Source organism: Panicum virgatum, chromosome 8N, assembly GCF_016808335.1.
Source record: "Panicum virgatum strain AP13 chromosome 8N, P.virgatum_v5, whole genome shotgun sequence".
Classification (NCBI taxonomy): domain Eukaryota; kingdom Viridiplantae; phylum Streptophyta; class Magnoliopsida; order Poales; family Poaceae; genus Panicum; species Panicum virgatum.
This window is the reverse complement of record NC_053152.1, coordinates 29,006,201-29,030,095: the sequence shown is the minus strand read 5'-3', so window position 1 is coordinate 29,030,095 and position 23,895 is coordinate 29,006,201. Positions and strand designations below refer to the sequence as shown.

Sequence of the window (23,895 nt, the reverse complement as noted above, 5' to 3'; positions counted from 1 at the left end):
CAACTCGGAGGACGAGCTGGATGACCTAATCCAGTATAACAAACAAGTTGAGTCCAACTCGACTAAGAATTCCAAGTCCGATCAGGACTCCCTCCCAAACTTGGTCATATATGCAACGCCGCAAGGACGGATAGTGCGCTTGAAGGAGACACAAGATCCTAACGCCCCCCAGCCAACGGATCTTCCCTTCCAGCAGAGCACTCCTTTAGATCTGCTCTCAAGCAAACCAGACCAAGTAATCTAAGATCTTTGTCGTGAAATCCTCATGGTTCGCATCTCCGAAGTCATGAACCTGAGGATGACTCCACGGAGCGTCTCAACCTCGACGACTACAATTCTGATGATTTCGACGAGTATCTTTCCGATAACATGGAAACTACTCCCCCCCACGACCACAGAAGCCCAAGCTACTACCAAGCAAGATCTACCCGCACCTCCTCCAGCAGTAACGGTCACTGTGCAATTGGAAGAGAAGCACCCAGTAGAAGATCTATACGAGCGTCGTCGCCTGCTTAACCAGAAGAGGGCGTTTAGGCGCTAGCGCCTCGCCAATCACCAGCAGGAACAGCAAGGCGACAACTACGACTACTCCAACTGCGACCTCCGCAATGTGATCAACGTTGGTCACGATGCGCGCAATGTCATCATTTTAAGGAAAAAGGAGCGCGAGGAAATAGAGGCTTACAGCCCTTCTTCCAACTACCGCATCCCAGTAAAAGCTTTCGCATCTTTCAAGAAGTACAAGCCGGCATGTACCCGTCCCCAGGGTAAACTGCACACCCCACATCATGGAGAAACATCTCTCAGTGGAGACAGGATCAACAAAATGCTCCTACGCAAGTACTTCATGCACCCAAAGAGCTCTCATACGATCTTCGAGTGCAACTCACTCCGCAAGGCCCTTGGGGCACCACTCCTAAAGGAGGCCTTACCAATAATCTAAGTTGACTGCTATATCAACTAGTTTATCACCCAAATAATTTTATTCAGTTATGTAAACCATTACTCGCGTCTACGAGCAAGGGGTAGGTCTTAAGAGTCAGAGTCTGTCATTTTACAATTCCTGTAATCTCGACAAATTTTCAATAAAAGTTGATTCCACCATTAATCAACTACTTGGCTCTCGCTCATCCGACCCATACCCCATCATAGATACCACTCTGAAAGCCATGCTCAGCACTAGAGCAGCAATTGAGTAGTTTTTATGGTTTACTTTGACTATTCTTTCGATATTTTTGTCTTGGGTAACTCGACGGGGTTCATCCTAACAGACTTGTCCTAAGAGTTACTCCAGTCCTTGGTTAGGACACCCTGCTCGCTGGCTCGAGTAGGTTTTGGATATCCTTTCGACATTTTCATCTTAGATAACCCGACGGGGTTCATACCTAACAGACTTGTCTTAAGGATTATTCCAGTCCTTGGTTAAGGACACCCTACTCGCTAGCTCGAGTAGGTTTTTGGATACTCTTTCGACATTTTCACCTTGGATAACCCAACGGGGTTCATACCTAACAGACTTGTCCCAAAGAGTTACTCCAGTCCTTGGTTAGGACACCCTGCTCGCTGGCTCAAGTAGGTTTTGGATATCCTTTCGACATTTTCGTCTTGGATAATCCGACGGGGTTCATACCTAACAGACTTGTCTTAAGGATTACTCCAGTCCTTGGTGAAGGACGCCCTACTCACTAGCTCGAGTAGGTTTTTGGATATTCTTTTGACATTTTCATCTTGGACAACCCGACGGGGTTCATACCTAACAGACTTGTCCAAAGAGTTACTCCAGTCCTTGGTTAGGACACCCTACTCGCTGGCTTGAGTAGGTTTTGGATATCCTTATGATATTTTCATCTTGGGTAACCTGACGAGGTTCACCCTAACAGCCTTGTCGTTAGAATTACTCCAGTCCTTGGGTAGGACACCTTACTCGCCTTGCTCGAGTAAGTTTGGATATTTCTAAAATATTTACGTCTTGGTTAACTCGATGGAGTTCATCCTAACAGTTCTATTTTAGAAATCAATCTAGTCCTGGTATTGGACATGCTACTTGCTGGATTGAGTAGTTTGGGATATCTTCATAAAAGTTGTACGCTACCTGGGTGACCAATCGAGGTCTATTCTAACTGGTCAACTATGAAAATTCCCCAAGGAGCAAAAATAAGTTCTTGATACTCTAAAAGGTTGACGCGAGCCTCCCGCTTGCATGGACCACTGAGGGAATTACACTCTTGATGCCTCGAGTACTTGACGGGTTCTACTCGCTTGCTCGAGACACCAAAAGTGTTCTGTTTTCCCTTGGTACCTTGAGTAGTTGTCGAGTGTCTCCTGTTCACCTATGTATCGAAAAAGAACATCCTAAGCTCCTAATATTCCAAGTACTCGATAAGAGTCTTCCCCAATTTTGATTGGACAATAAAGTCCATAAGAGCATCACTCTAAGGCATTTCTTTCCACAAAGAAATTTGAGTTAAGCTACGGCTTAAAATACCCTCTCATAAAGTGCTTTTCCCACTTGGTTAATCCTGCGGGATTCAATCCTAACTGGTCAGCACTGGAGTTCTAATTAGAAGCATACAACTCGATCCAATTCAAGAATAATTCTGCCTCCTAAAGGCACCTATGGATACAACTCTTCATATCCACTATCATGATTGAGTAGGCGCGGTGCTGCCAAAACTCATGACCTTTGAGTACAATTACTCGTCACATCAAAGGATTCCACAATCCTATCATAAAACAAGTACTTGACATTACACAAATATTTAACATTTGTTCAAAGTACTTGTGGCCCACACGCCAACCAAATTTACAAGCAAAAGTTCAAGGGGACTCGGGCTTGCTTAGAGTCTCCACTATCTGGTCAGCTACCATGGAGGTTTCTTGCAAATACTGATTGAACTGATCATTAGTACAATCAGGCTTTGCACCCTTCCCAAGTGCATCAAGAGGAGTCTGTGGCCAGTAAGACTTCACCAACCCGAGTACATGTCCCACGTATTGTCGGGTGGTTGTGGAGACGTACCTTTCAAAACTTTCGGGTACTTTTCGAAGCTTGCCCGCCACAGTGAGCGGTTCGTCTTCATTCCCTTCCGGGATCTCCACAATCTCTGCCACGTGTTGAGCAGCATCCCTTACATGCCTCAGCTCTACAAGCTCCTGCTGCATCAAGTCCTGAGACTCTGACAGGTCCTTGAGTTGTTTAAGAACTGTCACCGCTTCCCGGTCAGAGTCTTCCTTGATCTTCTTGAGCTTTTCAATTTCATCTGCATTTTGGTACATAAGAATCTTCAGATCCAGTACCAAGCTTTCCTAAATCTTTAACAATTTCGAGCAAGCTGTGTACTCGATTCAAAGAAAATCTTATAAATACTAGGTAGAACAACTAGTCGATTGCGTCATATATGCTACAGACTAACTTTTCTTGGCCTTGGAGAGCTTCTTAAGTTTCTCCTGAAGGGCAGCCTTCTCGGACGAGAGCGTTTCTACCCGCTCCCTCAGAGCAATTAGCTCTGAATCGTCCTGGGCCTGGCCACCTTCCTATTCCAGTACCTCCTGTCAAAAAGTACAAAAAAGGGATCAGTATACACTACTCGATCTATACTCAAGTACTCGAGATATTCGACTACTTACCCCCAGTAGCTTGAATGCAAGTTTTAGCTGCTCCTGCGGCACGACACTTCCCGAGATGAGACCTGGGAAGCACTCGCCCACACCTCAGAGACTGCCTTTTTTGGCACATCCTCAACCCTCCCTATAGTATTCCCCGGAATTTGGGAATCTAGAGGAAAACAACGCTACTTAGTCAAATTAAGAGCAAAGAAAAAGTACTTTTTCAGTATAAGGCTTTATAAGTTTACCTATAGGGGCGTCTTCAGGTAGCTTCTTGTCGCCTCCTTCAAGAAGCTTTTCGCCACTTTCCTCCTCTGGAAGCTTGTCGCTTCCATCGCCTTCCGGGAGCCTTTCATCGCTCCTCTCAGTATCTGGTAACGGAGAATTCCGTAGCATGGCATCCACCATGTCTTCTACCTCGCGAGCACTCATCTCTGGAGTACTCGATGGCTTCTCCATTGCTGACTTGGGGGCTGAGTTGTCCTCAGCATCCCCTCTTGCCTCCAGGAGTGCATCACTGAAAAAACAAATCAGCTACTCGATACAGAGACAAATCCTACAAATACAAGTTTCAAGGAACTTACGTAGGAGCCCTTTTTATGGCAAGCATCTTGATGCCAAATTTCCAGGTAGGCCTCACGATGACAGCCTGCTTACCCGCATCTCTGGCATTGTCTACATTATAACTACTCGCCGGTAGAGTAGTCCCGATCCCCTTTGATGGGTCCAATCTGGTGGAAGGAACGGTTTGTCCCACCACAGCATCATCCCCAGATGCTGAAGTCCGTGGCATCTTAGCCGCCAGACTTGAAAAAGCAAAAATTTAAGTCAAAATCAGCAAATTGAAGACAGAAGTACTCGATTGAAATCGACCAGCTACTTACCTGTCGCGGGTGGCTTGAGAAGAACTACTACGCTTCCTCGCCACAGACCGCACACCCTTTGGATGCCCAGCCTCGGTATCCGCACTAGGAGTGGGGCTGCACTCCCCATCACTCCTTTCTCCAGCCGCCTCTTCATCTGCACAATCAAGGTTAGAAATCTGTATTGTTTATATAAAGATTACATATAAACATACTGTTGGTATTTTGCAACGTCATGAATAAAATCAGAAAGTGCACGGATACCGCTGTAGCTTTCACCCAAGAGTATTCCAGGGTATCGTATCCACTGAGGAACGTGAGTACGCTATCTACAAGTTCAGGTTCATACAAGGACACACATGCCAATGTGGAGAAGATAGAAGAGAGGACTTTCTATATCTAGAATCTATGTCTAGAAGAAGAGATCATGTCGCCGTTATACTTCGAGCTAAAGGTATCGACCGGCTTATACAAGCCGATAGCTCCAATATGTGCTCTATCTGATATCCGAACGTGGAGGATTACGAAAAGGCTCGAACAGGGCTGGCACCACCTGCCGGCTACCTCTACAAACCGTGGGACTATCAGACAACTGAGTGGTATAGTCCAGCCTAGACACCACGTCTACGCCTTTCCCTACTAACCTTAGCCCTGGCCAAGACTACCCTTTTCTATCCGGGGTCTTAAGCTAAGATCAAATGCTACTCGCTAGCATACACATCAACTAATATAAGGCAGATATAATAACTTGCGATCTAAACTCTAATTCCAAATTAACAAACAAAGAAAGTCTCGAACACTTACAACCGAATAAGCATCCGTCGAGGTACAAGCGGAGAAGAGTGCCGACAAACCCGGCACTTCCCCTGACTCCTCCTCACTCTCCTCCTCTTCTTCTACACGTCCTAGTCTACCTAAGCATCTAGGATGAAGGCCTCAAGCTCCAAGGGAGGAAGGGTGAGTTGAGAGGATGAGATGTGTGTGTGTGTTCATTCCTCTACCACTCCCCTTGTATTTGTAGGAGGGAGCCACCTCGAGATCGCAGCTCTTCTCTGCAGAACCGACATTGGGAGCCAGTGAGGGAGCATCACGTGGCAAAGTTGAGGCGGTGGGGCCCATGAGCCTGGTCGGCCGACTAGTAGGTCGGCCGGCCTCCCAGTGGGCCCACCGACCACCCCTTTCGGTCCATGGGTTCCTTCCTAGGCCCACTTGTCATTGGCACGGGTATTGGCTCTTGTACTGTTGGTTTCTTGCTCTGGTGGGCCATCTATTCCATATTCTGACATGTGTCGCATCCTAATTTGCTGTAACATTATGTCCTGGATCAAACCACACCATTATACTGCAAAATCAGCTGGAAATCACCTGCACACATTCTAGAACATCACCTATGGAATCCGTTAGTAAATAAATATATCCTAGCATTTATTCCACATTTTAGTCCCTTTTTGTGCAGGAGTTGACGGTCGAAATTGATCGTTAATGACCGTCAACAAGATCCCCCACACTTGGCCCTTTGCTCGTCCCTAGTAAAGGTCAGGACTGAGGTGAGCTGGTAACTTCCTAATAGAATATCCTGCACAAAAGTCATGTCATACCTTTCTCTTGCTTGTGAACTTGAATGTGTCTATCATGATATCTTGAGATATTGAAAAATGGAATGATCTTGGCTTTAAGTGTCATCCTGTCATGTTGCCAGACTTGGAGATTTTGAAAAAAAAATATTTTTATAAAATTGTTCATGGTCTTACTCTCCTCCATGGGTCCCTCAGAGTCGCTCATAACTTTCTTACTAGCATTCATCTCTATTTTACCTCACCGGTTTTGATGGTATTTGTGGAGTTTCGATGGATGAGGTAGAATGTTGTCTGCTTGGTCCAAATCTGTTGCAAGATCAAAGAATGGATCCACAGGTATGTACTCATATTTATGACTGATCAGGTTAGTGCACAGATAAATACATGCTCCTTTTCATGTCTGATTTTATTGCTGGGTCATGCTTCTTTTGCATGCCATCTTTTCGTCTCTCTTTTTCTTTTCTTTTCCCTTTTTTTTGAATACTATTGTCAGATAGTATTTAAGGAGCACGAGGTTCATCTGGGCATAAAACCTTAAATCAAGTGCATAAACAAAGTAAAACCATAATGGGTCACAAAGTTTGACCAAGCTCAACATGTAACCAAGAGACAAAGCATGGGATTTTTCAAGTGGATAGTATTATATGGCTCAGGTAGGATGGTGGGTAAAGAGATAAGACCAAGAACTCAGTTTTTGTTTTTATAAATAAAATTCCCCAAACTGGTCAACATGGAAAAGACAAACAACTTCAAACCAGTCATATCACGTTAGTCAACAACTAAGTATCATGGGTCCTATAAAATATGGTTCACAAACTCAAGCGCAGCATGAAAAACATTTATGCGAGGCATCTTTCAAGAGCTCTTATTAGCATGTTTCTTAAACAGATTAAAGAATTTGAGAAGATATGCTCATGTTTAGAAACACTAAAGGGAGGAAACAAGTGAGGTAATGCAAACTCATGAGTCGGAGCGGGAGGTGCACATGACGTGTGAATGTGATCGTGAATGTGTAGCGTCATGGGATCTCCCCCACACTTGTTTTCGACCTGCTCTTCGATCATAGACAAAACAAACCAAATATGAAAGATAATGGGGCTCTGCCAGCATTAACACCGGGGAGCCAAAGTTTACAATCCTGAAATAAAACTAGGGCGCAACTAAACTGACCTAAACCTAAACGACTCGATTAAAACTAGCGCCCAACTAAACCTATGATAACGAGAGGGGTCTTATCTAAGATCCCTACTCAAAGTCTTGGAATCCTAGTGCCTCTACTAGGCGATCCATCCTTTCATCAAGAAACTTGAAGTAAAGGTTGAGGTCCCCTTGCATCTCTCTGACCTCTTCCCTCAACCTCTGCTGAGATGTGTCCAATCTGACATTGTCCATATGAGCTTTTGTAAGCTCATTGGAAAGTTTCTTTATCTCAGACTTATCTTGATAGTCTTCCGGTCTGGCCGGTGGTCTTACTCCAAAGATTGTGAGGCGTGGTTGGAGTGGTGGCTCATCAGGAGATATCTTATTGCGCCAGTAATCGTGGCTGATTATTCGGCCCTCCTTTGTCACCCACGAATGCACATACTCCTCATCAAGCTTAAGCCTCGGCCCAGCTGCATGTTCGTCCTGGAACAACTTGACTGTTAAGACCTCCAATTTATTCTTTGAGGGCCTATTCCGTGGTTTTCTTCGCCGTACCTCAGCTGGAAGTACTCCACCTGGCGATGGAGAACCACCAGAGAAACCGGGAGCCGAACGGGCTCGTTGGGAAGTCGGCCAACCAAGGTGATCGGCCCACCTGCCCCTGGCGCCCCTCGGGTCCTTCCTTCTGGGGGTGCTTCGAGGCGTTGCTGGCAAGGTCGCGGTCACCTAGAAGGCTTCTTCTTGGAGAGCCTCCATGAAATATTGCTCCATAGGGCTAAGTGGATTGTTTTGGCGGGATTCTGGCGCAACGTAAGGGACTATCTCCTTATCGGCCATGGGTTGATGGTGATCGAATGCTGGTGGAACTAATGAAGATTTTGGGGAATAGATGGAAACAAGGTATGGAGTTTAGGGTTTCTGAAGAGAAGAAGAGGGGTACGAGACTCCTTTCCTCGTCGCGAAATGCCGGCACGCCTCACGGAATTGGATTCTAGGTGGGTCAAAGAGGCCGTGCCCCGAAGCTGGGCCTCACTGGGGCTGGCCCAGGTTCGGCTGACCTATAGGTCGGTCGACCCAGTCTGGGCCCCAGTCGGCCCTAGCTTGCGCAGGTCAACTGGTATGGTTGTGTTCTTGAGAGATATGATGGGCCCTCTTGCCCTTTTGGCCTATATGGCTCTTTTTGAACATAAGTATGGGATCGACTAAGTCAATCACATCTATCTCTTCATCAAGAGCTTTATGATGGTCTAGGAAAAGCTTGAGTTGTTGATCGTTTACCTTGAAGGCGTTACCATCGTCATCTTGTATCGTGATGGCTCCATGTGATGATGTGTCAATGACGCGATACGGCCCTTGCCATTTACTTTGTAGTTTCCCATGACCAAATAACTTGACCCTAGAGTTGAAGAGTAATACCTTGTCTCCAGGATTGAAGCTCTTAGGCTTCAATCGTTTATCATGCCATCTCTTGGTTCTCTCTTTGTAGATCGAGGCGTTATGATAAGCTTTGTCTCTCCATTCTTCCAATTCCAAGATTTGACGTTTCCTATATTCTCCGGCTATTTTGTCCATGTTCCATTTTTGGATAGCCCAATGTGCTCTGTGCTCCAGCTCTATAGGTAAGTGGCAAGTTTTCCCATAGACAAGCTGATAGGGTGACATTCCAATGGGTGTCTTGTATGCTGTACGGTATGCCCACAATGCATCCGATAATTTCAGCTTTCATCCCTTCCCCATCTCATTCACAGTCTTCTACAGAATATTCTTGATTTGCTTGTTAGATGTTTCTGCTTTACTGCTGGTTTGAGGGTGATACGGAGTCGTGATGTTGTGCCTTATCCCTAGTTCCTTGAGAAAGTTCTAGAAGGCTGAGTCATTGAAGTGTGACCCTCCGTCACTAATTACCATCCGTGGTGTGCCAAACCTTGGAAAGATAATCTCATGGAACATCTTATGGGCATGCTTTGCATCTGCGGCTCTGTATGGCATGGCTTTGACCCATTTGGAGACATAATCTACGACGACCAAAATATACTCGCATCCTTGGGATCTTACGAAAGGTCCCATGTAATCAATACCCCAAACATCAAAGAGTTCGACCTGAAGGTTGTAGTTCAGGGGCAATGAATCGCGAGCTGTAATCCCTCCATGCCTCTAGCAGTTTGAACATCTGCGGATGAAGTTCTTTGTATCTTCATACATAGATGGCCAATAGAAACCACTCTGCCAGATTTTCGCTTGAGTGCGAAATACACCATAGTGACCTCCATATTGTGTTGCATGGCATTTCTCTATGATCTTTTGTCCTTCTGCTGTAGGTACACAATGTCTGAGTAACCCATCTGCACAGACTTGTTACAGATATGGTGCATCCCATAGGTGGTGTCTGCTGTCCTGTACTAACTTCTTTTTGCTCTCCCCTGGGGGTATATACCCCGAAACCATGAAGTTTATGATATTCGCATACCAGGGGTGCGAAGCTGTTACTTTGAGAAGCATGTCATCGCGTAGGAAGTCATTTATCGGTGGGTCTTGGGTATTCATATTGGTCATGCATGATAAATGATCCGCCACTGAATTCTCTACTCCTTTCTTATCCTTAATTTCCAAATCAAACTCTTGGAGCAGAAGAATCCATCTGATCAACCTCGGTTTAGCATCCTTTTTAGTGAAGAGGTACTTGAGTGCGGCATGGTCTGTATAGATGATGACCTTGGTACCCACTAAATAGGATCTAAACTTGTCGATAGCAAAGACAACTGCTAGGAGCTCTTTTTTCTGTGGTGGCATAATTGAGCTAAGCTCCAGTGAGTGTCTTGCTTGCGTACTCAATCGTGTGATGCTTCTTATCCTTGGTTTGACCAAGTACGGCCCCCATCGCGTAATCACTAGCATCACACATGATCTCGAATGGGAGCTTCCAATCTGGGGGTTGAATGATTGGAGCTGAGATGAGTGCCTTTTTGAGTGTGTTAAAGGCTTTGTGGCACTCATCCGTGAATTGGAAAGGAACTTCCTTGGCTAGGAGACTTGTGAGGGGTCTAGCGATCTGGGAGAAGTTCGCGATGAACCTTTGATAGAATCCGGCATGGCTAAGGAAGCTTCTGATTCCTTTCACATTGATGGGAGGCGGAAGTTGTTCAACGACTTCAATCTTCGCCTTATCCACCTCTATCCCTCTTTCGGACACTAAGTGTCCTAAAACGATGTCTTCACGGACCATGAACTGACATTTCTCCCAGTTGTAGATTAGGTCCTTTTCTTGGCACCTCTGCAAGACTTTGTCTAAATTTTCTAGACAATGATCGAAGGTAGTCCCATAGACCGAGAAGTCGTCCATGAAAACTTCCATAATTTCTTCGATCATGTCGGAGAAAATGGACACCATACACCTTTGGAACGATGCGGGTGCGTTACATAACCCGAACGACATTCGTCGGTAGGCATATGTTCCATAGGGGCATGTGAACGTGGTCTTGCTCTGATCTTCGGGATGGATGTGTATTTGATGGTAACCAGAATAATCTTCAAGGAAACAGAAGTAGGAGTGCTTCGCCAATCGCTCTAACATCTCATCGATGAAAGGTAGTGGGAAGTGATCCTTCTTAGTGGCCTTGTTGAGTTTTCTATAATCTATACACATCCTCCATCCCATGACGGTTCGTTGGGGAATTAGCTTGTTCTTGCTATTCTCCACCACCGTCATGCCTCCTTTCTTGGGTACGACTTGGACTGGGCTTACCCACTCACTATGTTGAACAGGATAGATAATTCCAGCATCTAAGAGTTTGAGGACCTCTTTCTTTACCACCTCCCTCATAGCATTGTTCAACCTTCTTTGGGGTTCCCTAGAAGGTGCTATTGCGGGATCCAATGGGATTCGGTGAGTACAGAGGGCAGGATTGATGCCCTTGAGGTCTTGTAGGGCATAGCCTAAGACTGATTGATGCTTCCCTAAATCAGCGATGAGTTTATTCGTCTCCTCTTCTGAGAGTTTGTCGCTAATGATCACGAGAGACTCTACATTGCTATTCAGAAAGGCGTATCTAAGCCCGAAAGGTAAAGGTTTTAGCTCAATTGGAGGTCGTGATGGCTTCTCAGTCATGAGCAGTTCAGAAGTGTCACCGAATTCTTCTTCTGCATCGCTGACTTCTTCCGGCATTTCCTCGATATCCTCCTCGAGGTCTGAGTCAAAAGGCTCTAAAGTGGAAGTGACCATTATTTCCTCGATTGGCTCTGGAATAGGGAGATCTTCCATAGAGCATGTTAATGCTCGATCCATGGGGATGTGGAACATTTCCTTCCCTAATTTGATGTTTAAACATCTGTTTTTAGGTACATCTGTAAAGAGAGCTTTAAGGGGATGTCCTATCAAGAAATCGAAGTTGAGATCTTCGAAGATATGGAAGTTCAGATGGATTTTAACATCATTGTACCAAAATGGCACATCGGTGATTATCCCATAGCTGCTCGTAAGAGAACCTGAAGGTCTCTTGAGCTGTCTGTCTGTCAGAGTGAGTTTGTAATTGCCAGAAAGGCTAAGGCAAACTCGTTTGACATTAGATTGGCTCCATCAGTGGGACTATAGAGAGCGTCCATATTTTGATCTTGGAGACGGCAACGGAATGATGAAGAGGGAGAGTTGAGAGAGATTGGAGATAAGGATAATTCTCCTTCCTGCAACCATTCGTTGCTGATCAATGTTGTCAACTCTTGAATCATCTCCCGAAGAAAATTCTCTTCTAAGGGATCCGTAGGAGTGACAGGACTTGGTGGTCGCTTCTGGCAGAAGTATCTTGAGGTGTTGCCGAAGTCTTCAAAGATATCCGGCTCGATACTTCGGAGAAACTTCGGAGGTGAAGGGTCTTCCTCCTCCAATGTTTCGGATTTATGTTCAGGGGCGGTTTCATAGATCGAATCTACTGATGGGCTTCCAGAGGGTTCCGATTCGATTTCTGAAGGCTCCGCTTAACACATCTCGGGCTCTGTGGGAACTGGCTCATGGATACAAACAAAAGAGGTTCTGTCCAAGATTTTGTCGAGGACTTTCCTACTTTCGGTTGGGGTAAGATGAGCGAAAGATCCTCCAGAGGTAAGATCGAGATGGTGTGCAGACTCTTTGTCAAGACCAGCATAAAAATGCTGGAGCAATAATTGCTTGGGTAATGACAAATATGGGCCTGATTTTTCCAATAAGGTAAATCTAGCCCAAGCTACACCGATTGATTCCTTATCATTCTGATGGAAAGTTAAAATTTTCGTTCGTAAGGCACATATTCGTGAAAGCGGGAAGAATGCAGAACAGAATCTGTCCCGAAGTTCAATCCAACTTCCATTCACACAGCCTACAACACAAATGTACCATTGCTTTGCTTATCCCGAAAGGGAAATAATTTCCATTTAAGAGTTTCGTGTGTCATGCCCGAAATTTTCTTGCATGAACACACTTGCTCAAACTCGCGCATATGATGGTAGGGATTTTCACAATCCCTTCCCGAAAAGAAATTTTCCTGAACAAAGGCTATGTAGCCTGAGTCGAGTTCATAGCTAGTAGAAAGAATTGGGTCAGCAGAGAGTGCTGGCTCGTAGAACTCGCTGTTGGGTGAAGAGAGCTGTAAAAGGGATAGCTGCTCCATGGGTAGCGGGGGTTGAGGTAGAATCAAAGAAAAAGAAAAAAAGAAGATACAAGGACGACTGAGTCCGTAGATAATGTAGCTACCGTTTTCCGGCAACGGCGCCAGAAAGCTAGAATCTATGTCTAGAAGAAGAGATCACGTCACAACGGATACCGCTGTAGCTTTCACCCAAGAGTATTCCAGGGTATCGTATCCAATGAGGAACGTGAGTACGCTATCTACAGGTTCAGGTTCATCCAAGGACACACATGCCAATGTGGAGAAGATAGAAGAGAGGACTTTCTATATCTAGAATCTATGTCTAGAAGAAGAGATCACGTCGCCGTTATACTTCGAGCTAAAGGTATCGACCGGCTTATACAAGCTGATAGCTCCAATATGTGCTCTATCTGATATCCAAACGTGGAGGATTATGAAAAGGCTCGAACAGGGCTGTCACCACCTGCCGGCTACCTCTACAAACTGTGGGACTATCAGACAACTGAGTGGTATAGTCTAGCCTAGACACCACGTCTACGCCTTTCCCTACTAACCTTAGCCCTAGCCAAGACTACCCTTTTCTATCTGGGGTCTTAAGCTAAGATCAAATGCTACTCGCTAGCATACACATCAACTAATATAAGGCAGATATAATAACATGCGATCTAAACTCTAATTCCAAATTAACAAACAAAGAAAGTCTCGAACACTTACAACCGAATAAGCATCCGTCGAGGTACAAGCGGAGAAGAGTGCCGACAAACTCGGCACTTCCCCCGGCTCCTCCTCACTCTCCTCCTCTTCTTCTACACCTCCTAGTCTACCTAAGCATCTAGGATGAAGGCCTCAAGCTCCAAGGGAGGAAGGGTGAGTTGAGAGGGTGAGATGTGTGTGTGTGTTCATTCTTCTACCCCTCCCCTTGTATTTGTAGGAGGGAGCCACCCCGAGATCGCAGCTCTTCTCTGCAGAACCGACATTGGGAGCCAGTGAGGGAGCACCACGTGGCAAAGTTGAGGAGGTGGGGCCCATGGGCCTGGTCGGCCGGCCTCCCAGTGGGCCCACCGACCACCCCTTTCGGTCCACGGGTTCCTTCCTAGGCCCACTTGTCATTGGCACGGGTATTGGCTCTTGTACTGTTGGTTTCTTGCTCTGGTGGGCCATCTATTCCATATTCTGACACATGTCGCATCCTGATTTGCTGGAACATTATGTCCTGGATCAAACCACACCATTATACTGCAAAATCAGCTGGAAATCACATGCACACATTCTAGAACATCACCTGTGGAATCCGTTAGTAAATAAATCTATCCTAGCATTTATTCCACATTTTAGTCCCTTTTTGTGCAGGAGTTGACGGTCGAAATTGGTCATTAATGACCGTCGACACATACTAGGACTGGCTTGACAGTATAAGAGCGCATGGAGAAATAAAAAGGAAGAATAAGTGCCTGGCAGTGGAGGACTACTTTTAAAACGCTCCACGTCCCCCTACAGAAAGCAAATTCTATCAGAATCACACTAAGTTAAAGTACTCAATTACTACATATTGACTACTCTTATCAAGTACTTGCTTCGGAGGACTTGCAGCAGAAAAAGTATCAGGAACAACAGGAAATTTCTTTAGATCCCTTAGTAGTCGTTGTACTCGACTAAACACTTCTTCATCTGAGATATCTTCCTCTGAGTATCTTATCAAATCAGTTGTTCCCTGATACTGGAAACCAAGCGTTTCCCGGGCCTGCAGCAGCTGAATCCTTTTTTTCATCCAGTCGAACATGACAACCTCTCCAGTCACATTCTTTTGCCTAAGATCGGCAATCCGTGCGAGTAGCTCGGAGATTTGGCTATCATCGACTGGTTTCTTATTCCACTCGGGCCATTGAATTGGAGGGCCGGGAGTAATCGCTGGGACGCTCTCCCACTGGTTCTCTACATAGAACCACTTGAGTTTCCAGTCGATTACCTTATAACTAAGCTTATAGGGGATATATACTTTATCCTTCCCCTGTCTAAGCTGAAGTCCCACACCACCTACTACATCTAAAATGTAGGAATCTGGCTGTGGCTTAAGGTGGAAGAGGAATCGAAAGAGTTTAAAATAGGGCTCAATTCCTAGAAAAGCTTCGCACAAATGTACGAAGACAGATATATGAACAAAAGAGTTGGGGGTGAGATGATGAAGCTGGATTCCATAATAATACAAGATTCCAGAAAAGAAATTAGAGCAGGTAAGACCTAACTCTCGCTCAAAATAGGGAAGAAATCCAACAATCTCGCCCGTATTTTCATATGGACGAGCGTCGCCTAGCGCTACACGCCATTGGATTACATATTTTGTTGGTAAAAAGCCCTGCTTAACTAGGGATTCCAAGTCAGATTTGGAGCACTTACTTGTGACCCATCCTTTATCACAGGATGGCTCAGCAGCTGCGTCCTTGCCCTTGCTCGATTTCTTGGGGGCCATCCAGAAATCAACAGAGCGCTTCACGCGCATACACTTACTAAAACCCTAAAGGGGATCTAGGAGGCAAGGGAGAGCAAAAAGTTTAGATCTGGGAGCTTGAGGGCAAGAGCAGATCTAAACAGTAAAAGCAAATGGCGGCCGGTGGGGTAAAACCTAGTTACCGTTTCATTTTATAATGACGGTGGCAACATGGTAAAAACACTCAACAGGCCAACAGTCCGTTGCAAATCACGGAAGAGGCGGGATTTTCTGAGATATTTCCTTTTTTCTAAGATTACATTTTGGAAAAAGAAAACACTCACATCCCTTGATAACTACTCGACTCCACTTCCTTTAACTGGGATAACATTCTAGAATAAGGAAAAGTACTCGACACAGTACAACTACTCGATATTACAATTCGAGTACTTCTTTCTAGCTAGCTTTACAATGACTCGGACCATTATGCACAATGCCTAGATCTCTTGGAGCTTCTAGTCGATGCCTGCAATAGCTAGATCGGCCCGAGGCCATGACAAAGTACAAACTTGTTATTCCCATTAAAGGGAATAATGATACTCGTATACTGGGAGAAAAGTTTCAGGAGTTTTGAGGCAGATTACAGTAATCGTCTCGCAAGATCTCTTGTAGCATCTTGCGGAGAAATTTCTCCTTCTCCCTGAATACATTGTGGCAAGATTAAGTCTCCTTACCAGAGATGTCAGTTCTTGGACACCCAGAAACAGGCAACCCCAAGAGAACGACAAATTTACCTGCAAACAGTCCAGAGAGAACCTGCCTCATTGGAATATGCAAGGACATGATGTCCAAAATGGATCCAATGAGAGCATTAGGGTTGTAGGATGAGGTAGCAGGGACTTCTCTTGTCACTCGCAAGTTCTCTTCTAGCATCTTTTGCTGGAAAGGACTACACAAAATTCAGGAGGGCGAGAGCAAGAACACCAAATGCAAGCCATAGCTTTAGAATATTGGTGTTTCTAACAAAGGCCTCTCTCCCACCTTTTTATAGATGCAAGGAATTGTACTAGAGGACAACCCGTGATGCTATAGTGGAAGCATTCACGAGCGTAATAATGCAGATTCTCCATACAGTACAAGTCCCATGTGAGCACACAGTAAAAAGATATACATCCCGGGTTTTATTTCTGAGGATTTTTCGGGTGCAATCAGTGTGGCGTATCCAATCGAATCATTTTTCTAGGATCTCTTACCCAAAAAGGGGTCTTTTTGGATACCGGATCTGATTAAACCTGCAGATATTCTGAAGAATAAAATCTCATGCCACGTCTTAAATCCTAAATTCCAAATCTTTGCTCGGGGGCTACCCACAGAATAAGGGATTTTGATTTAAGGCTCGGGGCCTGCTGGATATGTGCATCAGAGATTTATTTTTCAATTTTTCTTGGAAAATAATGAAGGAAAAAGACTAAAGTGACCCTCAGCCTGATTCTGCGATTCAACCTAAGGCTCGGGGGCTACTCCATATGGAGCGCGAGTACTTCGCGCACCATATATGATCAAGATTTCGGGGCTTGAGCGCCTCACAGCCTCGGAGCAACCAGAAGTACTTGAAGGATTACTCGATGTATTTGAAGGAAGGCCCAGAAGAAACCAGGAAGATGCTCTGACTACTTGAAGTACTCGAAGATGTCCGGCCAAGTACTCGACGCCTACAGGACTCGGCTACGAAGAGCTCGGGGGGCTTGTCAGACCCGGGGCAGCGGGACTGCTTATAGGCTAAAATGTTCTAAAATAAGGGATAGCTTATGGATGTACCTTATCTCTATTGTAACTACCCGAATAGGCGTAGAACTAGCTGCAGTACAAAGGAAACTACTCGATTGTGTTGTAGTAGGACTCCAACTGTACTCGGCTAGGACTTTCCATGTAACCCTGTCCCCCCGGATATATAAGGGCGGGCAGGGACCCCCTCAAAACATCATCAACACCTAAGGCAACACAAACAACCACACAGGACGTAGGGTATTACGCAACTCGCGGCCCGAACCTGTCTAAATCTTTGTGTTCCTTGCAACATCGAGTTCCAGAGCAGTCGACCCCTACCTACAAATCTTACTGCTAACGGTATCCCTGAGCAGGCTTGGCGGTAAACACCGACACAGTATAAGCTTTATTCCTAGTTCATACACTTGTTACCTGTGGATATATCTCTGTTAGGAAAACATGTCAACTAAGTTGTTGTGAAGTGAGATATGGTAAGACTAAAGAAATCCTATCTTTTCTATGTAAGCTCTTGGATATTTACCTTTTGATAAAACCTAAAATCAATAGCCTTACTTCTCCTCATCGGTGCAAGCTACTAAGGCCAAATGTGTTTTTTGATATAAACTTTCCACATATGCTGCTTATTTTTGTATTGAGCTTTATCAAACTTTGTTGACTCGTGCTGAGAAATTTATCATGCACTCAAGATCAAGATCACGTACACTCCACCAAATAAATGCACTACTCCTACACTTGGAGTAGTCGCAAAACATGCCTTTCATTAGATCCACCCAAAAATGTTCTACTCTTACACTGGGAGTGAATAAAAATATGCTTGTTAGGTTCCATCAAAATAAATGTTGTGAATCCTTATTAATATCTCTCTCAAAAGTTTAGCTTCGAAAAGAGGCATAAGGCTATCAATAAAAAAAGAAGGAGAAAGAAAAAAAGAATAAAAGAAAGAAAAGAGAGAAAGAAAAAACGGAGAAAGATGAGAATAAAGATAGACCATGTTCTCACAAAAAAATCCAAGTGCCAATGAAGAGAGAGATATCTTTTAATGAGCATAGTAGAATTACATTAGCCACCAAATACTCCACCTAGACCCACACACATGCACATCTTGATCTAAGAGTGTGACATATTTCTCCAATGGGTCCATTGTTTGACTTAGCAATATATACCTTACTCTTTCCCTACCTAGAGCTCCATATATGCCCATTAGAAGTAGGAAAGAAAGGAAAATTATCAAAGCCTTGGTGAGGGTGAAAACATCATTGAGAGAATTGAGAGTACCACTTGAGGAGAAGTCAAGCTTCATTTGCAAAAAAATTATAAAAACTCCAAGTATGCTTCATAGTTGGGTAGTGATGCCTGGGTGTCTAACCTGTTCCACTTCTCAACCGCTCAAGGGGACATGGTAGACACTTCAAAAATCTACAGGTATGAGCAATGACATGGAACAACTTTTATGCTAGCATCACATCTTTTGAAGTCATGCTTCATAGTTACATATGACTTTGCTTGAGGACGAGCAAAGAATAAGTGTGGGGGAGCTTGTTGAGGGTCCTTAAGTGCAAAATTAGACCATCAACTTCTGCAGCATTTCATAACATTCCGTTCACCAAATTTAGCTGCAGGGCTTATAGCTAATCAACAAGTTTTGGTGAATTGTGATTTGCAGGCACCCATACGTGAAATAAGATGAAAACATACACAAGACACAACACAAATGCATAAAAGATCCAATCCTACATCACACTTACAAGAAGGGCCCATTTGATAGAGAAAACTGACATACAAAGCCCCGGCACCTACATACACAAGATGGGGGCCTACCTGGCAGTGCCCAGGACGAAAGGTGGCGCGAGAGGCAGCACCCGGGGGCCGGCCGAACCCCGGGGTCGCCCGGCCCCATGTTGGCTCCAAATGGCCCGAGTTTTGGTAGGAAGGTCATTCTTTTCCTCCTAAAGGCGGTGCCCAGTGTTTCCATATTTAATTCTGGCAGGAGCCGACCTCCTTGGGCTACAAAAGGGGTCTCCCTCACCCCTCACAACACACACCACCAAGGAGCAACACCACCATTCCAAAGATGTAGTAGTGTAGTACTAGCTGGAGTTGGGAGATAGGGAGAGTAGTACAAAGTTCTAAATGAGCCTTCGGAGGTATGGCAAATCTTGTCTCAGCCCTTTGTAAGACTCAAGTGCTTTATCTTTATCTGCTCTATTTATTGAAATGTCTTTATGGTTATCTATTTCATACCTTAGTGTGTTAGTTAAGCATGGTTAAGTGTAGTGTTTATATTTTGGCACGGGATCTCCGTTCGACCGAATGCTTTGGTTTTCATATGTGGCTTGAGTAGTAATTGATAGTGTAGATGTGGTGTCTAGACTATCGATTACCTGAGGTTGCACCCAACCCCACGGATAATTATGGTAGCCCCCAGAGGTGACAGCTCCGACCAAGCCTTTGTATTCCACCACGTTCGGGTTGGTATTTTCGTAGGGCTATTGGCGGCCTGACCCTGATCTCCCCTTCCCAATCTTTTCGATGATCGGAAAGGTACCGTCGCTCTGATGTGCCAAGGTGTGATCGCTATGTTTGGATTTTGCTTAGTTAACCCCTTTGGTATGAACTAGAGTAGACCCGCTTTAATGGGGAAGTAAATAGGAACCTTGACCTCTCTCGTTGACCTCCTAGCTTTGCGTGTCTGCTCTGCTATCTTATCATGGAGTTCTCCTGTGTGTGTCATTTATACAAAACTCCTATTCCACCTTATACCCCATATTAGTCTAGTTGGTATACTAGCTAGCATTTACGTGATGGCTATTTATCAACTTCTTTAACCATTGCTTCCCTGAGGATAAATACGATACCCTGGAATACTATTGGGTGAAAGGTACAATAGCATCCGTTCGCTTGCAGATTTATCTGTTTGCGTTAACAAATGCCAACAGTGCGTAACAAGCAAGAATGCTTGAAAGAAGTAAGCACGGGCTGCATAAGTAGAATGGCGCTGCACCCCTTAGCTTCACTTCACAGACATTAAAGCCTTCATTTTTTACTCTTTGCAATAGCATTCACTCATTCATTCATCTCATATTGCAATCTTCGCATCACATTGCATTGCAGCGGAGAGCCAAAGATGCTCACACTGATACGGAAAGCCCTATCATGCAAAATGCCGAAGGCATGGAAAGTCCTATCGTGTGAATGCCGAAGGCTAGGCCTTAACCACTGCGAGCTAAAGAGCCGAAGGTCCCCTAAGAAAAGTCCTTTCGTGCGAAATGCCAAAGACAAGGAAAGTCCTATCGCGCACAATGCTGATGGCTAGGATGAGACCTCTTCGAGCTAAAGAGCCGGAGGCATTCTAATAAGTTTGAAAAATATTTTGCTATCAAGTAAAATGATGCAGGCCTTCCAGGTGTACAAATTGTCATCTTCGGAATGGTGAAATTCTATCTTTGGTTTTCGCATTATTGTTGAAAAAAGAAGTCATCAACATCAACAATCTTCGTCGCAAATCGACTTTGGAGGGGCCTTCGGCATGCATCACCATGCCCTTTAACTTCAGCCTTCGCCCATGTCGACACAGTTCAACTCGAGGGGCACATCTTCGACTTCAGCCTTTGCCCTCGTCGACACAGTTCGACTCAAGGGGCTCGCCTACGACTTCAGCGATGACTACTATGGCCTTTGCCCTGATCGACACAGTTCGACTCGAGGGGCTTGCCTCCTACTTCGGTGATGACTACTACAGCCTTCGCCCTCGTCGACACAGTTCGACTCGAGGCGCTCGCCTCCTACTTCGGTGACGACTACTACGGCCTTTGCCCTCATCGACACAATTCAACTCGAGGGGCTCGCCTCCTTCTTCGGTGACGACTACTGCAGCCTTCGCTCTCATCGACACGGTTCGATTCGAGGCGCTCGCCTTCTACTTCAGTGACAACTACTACGACCTTTGCCCTTATCAACACAGCTCGACTCAAAGGGCTCGCCTCCTACTTCGGCGACGACTACTACAGCCTTCGCCCTCGTCGACACAGTTCGACTCGAGGGGCTCGCCTTCTACTTCGGCGACGACTACTACGGCCTTCGCCCTCATTGATACAGTTTGACTCGAGGGGTTTACCTCCTACATCGGCGGCGACGACTTCGGTCTTTGACTTTGTCAATATGGTTCGACTCGAGGGGCTCACTTTCTACTTTAGGAGATGTCTACTCCAGCTTACCCACGACATCAGCTTCATCGCCTACGCCCTGAGAAGAATCTTTGATGCCTCCACTCTGAACGCCGACCAAGGGGGGCTATGATGGGGCCATGGTAGATTAACACCTCCTGGTGAACAAGTCTTGCCCGGCGCTCGCAAGTGGAAGCCCAAAGGTGTCGTCGGCTGCGCTAGGGTCAAGGCAGCGTCATTTTCTGCTTCCTCTACTTCGACTACATCGACTACACTGCTTCCTCTGCTTCAAAAACTGTATCTCAACGAAGAGTGATCCGAGGAGAGGACGAGGTTCAACCGGTGACAAGGGCACGAGCTCCCAAGAACCAAGGATCCGAGGCCTACGCAATGAAGTCAAGCGATGAAGATTCTGCCTTCATCATCGCCGAAGACCTTCATCACCGCCGAAGACCTTCATCATCATTAAGGCCAAAGTCAATCACCAGCTGGAATGTTATTGTCATGTATATGTGAGACCGCTAGGCGTGCGTACTCTTTTCTCCATCTGTTTTGTCCCATTGGGTTTTCGGATGGAGTTTTTAGCGAGGCGTACAAGCGGGCGGTCATGAGGACAATCCTCATGGCCAAGGTCATAGATAGGGCTGGACCACTTCCTATGTATTCAGTTACTATGATTTGTTGTACCAATCAAACCAAAGTAGCTGAGGGGCTACTATTGGGGGAATGGCCCAGCACACATAGCAAAATGGGCCGATTATAAGGGCCTGAGGGCATAAATGTAAATATGTACTCTCCAAGGGGCCGGAGGCAAATTGCCACCCCCTCCCCTCATATATATAGATGACCCTGGGGGTCAAGGGGGCTCTCTCCTCCCTCATGAGCATTTTTCACTCACTCTCTTGTTGGCTCCTCCTCTATCGGCTATCTTGGTGGAGTCTTCTCCCCAACACCCCAGCGCCTGGATCCCAAATTCGGTTAACAAACATCATATATACACCATGGCTTCACATATTCTCATAGCGAAAAGGTTTGGGTCTCCGTCTGCCACATAGCCTACTGACCTGCATTTTGTCCCTGACCTCTACCAGCAACCCATAGTGGTCAGACTTCACCAGCGCTAAATGATAAACCTTTGTGTCACCCAATCTATCCATGAACTTGTTGTCCCCAAAGGCTCGGTCCAAGCGAACTTTCACATTCCTGTTCACATCCTGCCTATTGTCCTAGGTATTATGATTGTTAGTCCATAGCAAAAAAATACTAGGATTGTTAGTCCATAGCAACAACGCCAGGAAATACCTATCGGTATGCTTAACGATTACAGAAGGATCCACAAGTTCACGGATATACCATTGTAGCATTTCGATCATCTGGAGAAAATTCAGGTATTGTTATTTATATTTTCCCAAAGGATGATGTGGTAAAGGTACAATACTTCGTACATAATCATGACATTATGCATTAAGCTATATACACAACTCAAGCAGGGGTAAGCCATGATAAATGATAATAAGGATAATGTGACACACATACTTAGCCAACTCTCAAGGATAAAGGATAAATAAAGAATAAAAGAATAACACTAATGTTAGTGGCAGCTTAGGCAAAGAACAAGGGTCCTAGGGCATCTACTCATGTTAGCTAGGGCTATGCTACACACATGGTTAGGGCTGCAGGTTCCAGGAAAATAGGAATATCAGGGAGAATGTCCCTACCCTAGTACTGTTATGGCCGTTACATCATTGTATGAACTCCTACACCATACCCGAATCTCGGGGAGTGCACTAACCACAACAAAGCTGTCATGGTAGACGGACAGGACTGTCACCACCTACCATCTATCCCAGTAATACTGTGGAGCACGGTCATATCCGAAGGATCCCGTATACACGAGCACCACGCTTGTGTATGAGGTCACTACCCTAGAGTCCCCGGATCTCCCACCCTTCGAATGGACAAGTAAAACACTAAGGCAAGCCCGAAAGCACAACAAACTGATACGTACCTGGATCATTTGGCCTAACCATATACTTCACATAACTTATGAATAAACTAAGCATGGATTGATAAACAATCAAAATAGTAAAGCAACCATGGATAAACTCTAGATTATGAATAGATTGATGACAAGTTGAATACAAAGCCATACTAGAGGCCGAGGATTGCTCTACAACCCCAAGGATGACTTGGATTCGCTAAAGAAGAGTTCAAGCCTAGCTCCACTAGCCTAAGGTTACAAGTAGAAAAGCAAGAGAAGGAGAGAGCCTCTTGGTGTGGTGCGTGTTGAATGAGGTGGTGAGATCCTCCTTTTATAGTCTTCAAGGCCTATTCCCTCCATATCCACGTATGGAAAGTGCAGAGGTGGAGTAGGGGTTACTCTTCCCCGAAATGCACCTAGACGGGATACCATCCAGGGATCGGCCAACCTGTGGGGTCGACCGCCCCTTGGGTGGCTCCTCCCTAATTCTACCTTCCCTGGCAGGCTAACATGTGGGCCCAGTTGTTGATGCTTCGGTGCATCTTGCTTGGTGTGCCCGTTTGCTCTACCAGATGGGCCCTTTTTGTAAGTGTGACGCCGGATACGATGTTCTATACATTCTTGTGGCGTCTTCTACATGTTTTCATCTTATTTTGCTCTCGCATCCCTGAAATGGCTAGATAGACAAAACAACTCTGGAGCTAGGTTAATGATACGAATATACGAGTAAGGTG

General features: G+C 45.3%; 1 protein-coding gene across 1 annotated transcript in view; it reads right to left on the bottom strand.

Moving 5' to 3' along the window:
• Positions 1-3,408: 3,408 nt before the first annotated feature.
• The window catches only part of LOC120684931 (tyrosine-protein phosphatase non-receptor type 23-like), a 70,960-nt gene continuing 50,473 nt past the window's right edge, over positions 3,409-23,895 (bottom strand). Inside the window, exons 3-6 of the mRNA XM_039966789.1 lie at positions 4,491-4,626; positions 3,855-4,123; positions 3,628-3,689; positions 3,409-3,534 (exon numbers count right to left, since the gene is read on the bottom strand). Coding sequence (XP_039822723.1) covers positions 3,409-3,534; positions 3,628-3,689; positions 3,855-4,123; positions 4,491-4,626 — 593 coding nt within the window. The remainder of the gene's footprint in view (positions 3,535-3,627; positions 3,690-3,854; positions 4,124-4,490; positions 4,627-23,895) is intronic.